At 38.2% G+C, this 7,059-nt stretch overlaps 1 protein-coding gene across 1 annotated transcript; it reads left to right on the top strand.

Annotated features, from left to right (window-relative positions):
- Positions 1-361: 361 nt before the first annotated feature.
- LOTGIDRAFT_159013 (hypothetical protein) lies at positions 362-6,442 on the top strand (the record flags this gene model as incomplete). Its single annotated transcript, XM_009052681.1, has 2 exons — positions 362-409; positions 3,566-6,442. The coding sequence occupies 2 exons, from the start codon at positions 362-364 to the stop codon at positions 6,440-6,442; spliced, it is 2,925 nt and encodes a 974-aa protein (XP_009050929.1).
- Between the last annotated feature and the right edge of the window lie 617 nt (positions 6,443-7,059).

Raw genomic sequence — 7,059 nt, 5'->3', positions numbered from 1 at the left:
ACGTAGGTAGATATTATCACGTTTCAGATTTTTATATATCCGTTTTGTATATTGATAGCAGTTTCATTAACTGCACATGATTTTACTTTGCATCTGCGAACTACAACTACAATTGTAGAAGTAAATGAACGTTCACAACTATAGAAGTACAAAGGTTTTCATGAAGTTCACCACTATTGAAGTACTTTGTCGCGAACTCGACCGAGATACACATGAATTGCCCATCGACTGAAATAATCTTTAAACTAAAGCAACTCGTATGTGTTCTTTTACGTTTTTATATTACTGCGATATCATTTGATCTTTTTCCAATGAACCATGACCTGGAACATTCAATCCAAACAGTTTCAAAAGGGACCGTATGGATATGAATGATGCGTTACAGTTACAAAAAGTGTACAATATACAGGTACAGTACGAGATAAATGATATAACATCGCGGAATGGTTATATAAAACTTCAACGAAGAATATATAAGATTCGTTTTGACTCATGTATCTATATATTGTACGCAGCGTGACATAAGAAACGTTAATAGATCTTGAGAACATATGGTATTGTGTTTTGTTGGCTGGCTAGAGGCTCATGCCGACCTCGTGTGGTTTGGGTCAAATACCGTAAACAACAGTTGTGAGCATTTGAACTCAACATTTCTTAAGGGGGTGGACACCTTTAAAATCAGTGACATTGCAAGCATCTGTTTGAATTACCCATCTGATTTTTTTACTCTGGGTTATCTCTGACTTACAAATGAGCCAGAAGCTTCCATATTCTTGAAGTTATTATCTATTCTGTTTTATTGTTGATGATGATAGTTGACGCATCCAGTTGTGGGATTGCTTAAGTTGATTCATGGTCCTCAGAGGCTAGAGGGACTGCGCAGAAGACCTTTGAAATAGACAGCTCATGGTTTGGGAGGAGCAATAACGTCTTCGCAGTTCAATATTCCTTTCCGTAGTATAGGCCACTGTAATTTTGTTTCAGAGCGATGTCTCTCGTGTGCATATACATGTATATGAAATTTGTGGAAATGCTTAAGTTGACTCATTGCTAGGATCAACTAGGACCAGTGATTTTAACTTTGGCACCATTGGTATAACGGTCTCCATACTCATTGTGATTCTGTCTTATTCCATTGTAGTTATTGAATTGTTATACATGCGACGCATCCAATTTTTGGCATGGTATGAGTTGATTCATGGTCAGGTGGATTAACTGCGTTTCACTGACTTGGACACTTCATGTTCTTGGTATCAGAAGAGTTTGTTATTGTGCCAAGTTTATCAGTAGGAATAAAGGAGTGTTCAAGTATTTCATAAGCATGTTTGATATTTTAAAGAGACTGTCCCAAGTGGATTTCAGTCGATAGATTTGTTTCGTTTTTCGATTCATAGCCTTTTCAAAATAGTTTGCGATCACCAATATAGACTTAACAGTTAGAAATATGCTCAGTATATGCTGGTATATGAATGAGTATCGGCTGAAATTTGTAGTGTAACAATCCTTTGTTAACCCAAATATTGATATGAACTCTGATGCGACTTTGCAAAAAGGTTTTGTCGTCTAGACATCACGAAAGTCCAAAGAAATATATCTAGTATACTTATTGGAAGAACAAAATGCAGTGGAACATCTTTTAGAATGGGTGACTTTAAAGAAATGAGAAGTTTGCTATCCTGAATTGTTTATGATAAAGTTTAAGATATTGTCAAAATAATTCTCACACCACATGCAACACTGCAGACGTTGTATTTAAACAACCAACGATTTGTAGCACATTTCATTGATATAATCTTATATCTTATATCGCTGTTGAGTTTCTTATATTGCACAATGTTTTAGTTACAATTTGAACGCAGATAAATGTCTTTCGTGTTAACCCCTAACATCAATATGGTATTTCATTTCTGTAAAAATAGTGCTAATATTTCAAAATACAGAAATACAGCTAGGGGTTTCAAAATGGTTCTTTCTGGGCCACCCAGCGCTGGCTGCAATAGTTATACAGGCATATCGCTTTCTTCAATTCATAAAAGTCGTTTCCACCTTTGTAACAGAATAGTAAAATCTACCATTTTGTTGCGCTGTTTAGTCGGATCCTCTAGGGGTATTTATACTTGCAACTCTAGGGGATATTTCAGTTAAATCCTAGGTTTTTGAGGGTGTTGATAAACAATAGAACTATGTTCATACTGTATTGTTTATATCGTTGTTAACTGAATTCTATGATTTATGAGGGGTGTATGTGGCAGTATAAATATATGAAATGAAAATAAATGCTGGCACTTCTCCATTATAATATTACTAAAACATAGAGATAATATTGTAGGTCGTGTAGGCGTTAAAAACTATTATATATCTATTCTATAATTTCTGGTGAAATTCGATTCCGTTAAGTTGCACCTTTGCTCTAAATGCCGCTTGTTCAGCAAAGGGGAAAGATGTTTTTATTTAAAATTTACTCATTGCATTGAATTTCAAATTTGGAAATTGCTAATTCCTTAAGCTTTGATCTTATTTGCATTTAAGAGAAAGTTAAACATTTGAATAAGGATACTGTCCTATGACCGCATTTAAATTTTATGCAGATTTGCTAGAATGATTTTTCAAACTGTTGCTGTTCTAGTGAGATATTCTCTGATATTCTGAGAACGGTGCCATGCAGATGATACTTAAAGCGGAGTTTAAACCAAGTTTCTCTTTTAATGTTTAATTGATCCCTGACAGAATTGATCCCTGTCAGATTGTTCAGTAAACAATGATTTTATTCTTGCGACAGAGACCTTGATCTTACAATGTTACCTAAAATTAGATCGACACTGTTCACCTAGTTTCAACTATGATTCATAGATTTGATTTTTTTCAACAAATGTAAGCATTTTTATATATTTTGAAAACAACATATTTTAGTAATTTAAGTTTAAATGAAGAAATTTGGAACCCAAATAACTTCAGCTGTACAGGTTCTGAGAAGATGCCAAGTAAAATAAGAATAGGTGAAAAAAAAAGTTTGATATAGAACCACTCGTATTACTAATAGATACCATAGAAAGTTACACCCAATAATAAATGAAACTTGGTTGATGTTACAAAACACTAATTAGTCAAAACCAATGAGCATTAATCTTGGCTGATCCTTGAGAGAAGGTTCAACTTTTCGCCAATTTTCAAAATTAGTGCTGAACGGTAGAAGCACAACACTCGTACAAGAGATTGTTTGGTGTCAAGGTTGTTCTTGTTTTCGCAAAACTACATAAAATGTGTATTTGTTACTATTGTCGACTCACTGAAAGTTAACCAAGGAAATCAAGGGCGTCCAATGACTTTGAATTCGTTGGATGATGAAAGGATTTTTGTAGAATGTAGCAAGGTTCGCTGAATTGTTTGCTGGTAATCTGGCATTATCATGTATTTCTGTGAAATGAATATATATGTAGATGATCATTCAAGAAACTCTTAAAATCCGGTTTACAATTTATATTATAGAACATTTCGGATTTGCTGATGCAGCAGTTGATAATGTCTCTTCTTTAGAATGCTAATGATTCTTCTTTACTCTTTTCAGCTCCATGATATGGGAACGAGTAAACTTTACCAATCACCAAGCGCCGCCTACTCCAGTGGTTATAACAGGGGATCATCGTACAGTACTCCTAACAGAAGTCTGAGCTATGATCCCAGCAGTCGATATGCTGGAAATGTTAATAATTCATCAGTCAGGGACAGAATGAAAAAATTCGCAGAACCAAAATATGATTATTCTTCAAACCGTTATCCGTCCATCGACAGAAGTACCGTCGGAAGAGATCGTTATTCTTCATTAGACAGAGTTTCAAATAGAAGTGGTTATCTTTCCGATTACGGCGGAAGTCCGCGCTCATTTGGATCTTGGGATCGTGCATCATCTAAATCTGGTCGCAGCTACGGTGGTGGTAGTCGTGAAGGTTCACCAGTGAGTACACGGTCTTCTCGGTACGACTATAGTAGTAGTGCTTCCCCATATTCAACATACTCATATAAAAGTGGTTCTGATATTTCACCAGCACAAAAACGATACGACAGACAAAACTCGGGTGGTTTTGACGGACCTCCGAAAGCCGCAAGCACTCCTGTTGATTCCGTCCAAAAACGACGTACCTCACAATCTTCATTCGTGCCAATAAATGTTCGTGGACGTCAGGCAGCTATCACAGACACTGACTCAGAATCCGATGATAGTTGCCCTGAAGCTGAAAAGCGCGGTGTAAAATATTTGATTTGTCGCGGTACCTCACCGATACCCGAAGAAGGTGAACATAGAAGAGATCGTAAAATTGAATCAATCGCAAAGACTAAACGAATAAAGTGCCCTAAAAGACGTTCTGTTATAAGCCGACGGGGCTTTAATACGGTAGATTGTGCTACTCAGACTAATTTGGATCAGCAACAAGTTCGCAGACAAAGGCAACAGAAAAACAACGAGGACGACGAACCTCCTCCTCAACGTAGACCAAGACAGCAAAAAGATAGAAGCCTTGAAGAAGAAGATCAACCGCCGATTAGAAGACCAAGAGGTCTACGACTTGACGACGATACACTCGACACTCCACAAAGAAAGCCAAGAGGTGGAACAAAGAAGGAAGAGAACGATAGTTCTAAAACATTTTATAAATACAGAGACAAGTTTCTTACGCCGGCTTTACCTGCTATGCCAAGTTCGACTTATGTAGGCGGTGGTGGTAGTTCACGTGGATCAAGAAGTAGTTATGGTTATAAGGCAGATCCACCACAAGAGAAATCGTGGCGTCAAGCAGTGTATGGGGAACTAGCACCTGCTAGACAACCACGCGCTGACGATACTGAAACGGATTCCCGTAGTGTTGCCAATGAGGAGGAGGATAGAAGTAGCAGACAAAGTCGTAGACGCCGGGAAAGGGAACGTGCAGCTGCAGAGGAAGAGTATAGTGCTGCCGAAGAGAGACGCGCTGCACGTAGATCGGGACCAAGTAGATCTTCTTCAAGAGAAGACTTGTTAGATGATAAACCCAGACGCAAGAGACACTCGAGTAAGGAACTTTTAGATGATAAACCGTTAACTCCAGAAAATCTGTCTTTAAGAGAAAGCATTGAAAAGGTGAACCAGTGGAAACAGCAACTACCATCACCATCTCAATATGAAGAAGAAGTTGCTGAAGATGGTAGACGCCGACCAGCAGCTGATCGTGCCCCTCGTAGACTTATTTCACGTTCGGGTTCTAATGATAGTATATTAGATGACGATTATGATGAAGGGAAGCTGCCCAATAAGGATTTTAGGAAATCCAGATTGAACAAAGCACCTGGGTACAAAGAGTCAGATGGAAGCATACAGCATAGACCTGGTCTAAAAAAATCTGGCAGCTCTTCAGAAGCCATTTCCAGAGATGATTCGCCTAATAGAATGCGCCATGGATCATCTCGATTGCAGCGAGATAGTTCTCGGGAAAGTATTTTAGACGACAGGCGTAAATCGCGTCGCGATACATGGGAAGCAAGTGATAGTGCTGGATCTCAGTTTGGATTCAATCGCGAAGATTCACCAAACAGGAACAGTCGCCATTCTGGACGTTCTGGTAGAACCAGTCGACAAAGTTCGAGAGAAGATATGCTTAGTGATCGCAGTCATCAACATCCTCAACTAGCACGACAAGGTGCTGTAGATGACCAATACAGGAACAGAATGTCCAATATTTCGAATGATGATGGGGGACGTATGCAATCATCAATGTCTCAGCATTCAATAGCATCGAACGCAACCCTTCCAGATCTGGTACCACCAGAAGGAGATTACAATCATCCTGATAACAATACACGACACATTAACCGAGCCAACAATCGAACAGGTTTTATTGGAAATGTGCAGGATATCGATAGCGTTCTTTCTGATGCCAACAAACGTAGAAGGATGAATCGCAATGGTTTATCTATAATGGATGCTCCAGTACCACCTCACGCACACGCCCCTCTACAACCATCTCCTGTAACGTCTCCGAGTCCGCAAGCTGGAGACAGATACGACTTTAATCAATACGATGGAAAGAAACAGCGCCCCAACAGCTATTCTTTTGAAGCAAAACAACAAAAGGATAGAAATAGAGTAGCTATGAGACAATCTAAATCTCATGATGACAAACTCATTGATATCGAAGATGAAAATATTCAACAGGAAACAGCTATTAAGCAATCATCATCACCAAAGAGCGGAAGAGGCCAACCATCACCGACCGCGCAGGCTATGTGGGTAACATTACAACAGAAGAAAGGTCTAGTCGCTATATCAGATTTTATTGCGCTGTGTGAGAAGCCTGCTCCACCTAAAGTAATCCAGATTCCTGGTGCCTTGGACGACTCCAATTTTAATGGATATGCCAATGCTAACGAGATGTTGGAGAATCTTGGTATAGACGTTTCAAAGGTGAGTTGAATGGTTTTACTTTGGAATAATGGGTATTATTTGATCCTCTATAAACAATAATTAACCCATTTTTACATTAAATGCCTTAATCTCGAGACCTGATTTTCTGGAGTGATTCCTGTGGGCAAGGAAAGGTAGGTTTTCTTCCAGATTGCTTTTGTGACCTTTTGCTTGACATGATTAACATGACGTCTTTTAAACCACGTTTTGAAGGTAAAAGCTCCCGGAAACGTATTTTATATTTAACACGGCACCTCTCATCCGACTTGCAAATGTCAGCTGGACACAATTATGTGGAAAACAATTACTTGAATGACTATTTTGAGTCGTTTCGACGATGTTACCCTCGCCTTATATCAAGACGTCGCAGGATATTTATTGAAATATTTGTTAATATTTCCATATAATTTTAATTGTGCCCATTTTGTCATATTCCAATTATAAAATGAGTAAGGAAGTTACCATCTTTTTTAAAGAACTGCAAGCTGGTATTTCCTTTTCTTTTGATTTGTTACGTTCAAGAACTCAGATTGAAATATAGGTTAGGATGTTCGTTAAGCGTTTTCCTGTTCAAACGTTTATAATCCTAAATATAACAAATATAACAAATTGGTACGAAGCCGATA

The sequence above is a fragment of the Lottia gigantea genome (genome assembly GCF_000327385.1).
Source record: "Lottia gigantea unplaced genomic scaffold LOTGIsca_19, whole genome shotgun sequence".
NCBI classification, from domain to species: domain Eukaryota; kingdom Metazoa; phylum Mollusca; class Gastropoda; family Lottiidae; genus Lottia; species Lottia gigantea.
This window is presented reverse-complemented; position numbering and strand designations above follow the sequence as displayed.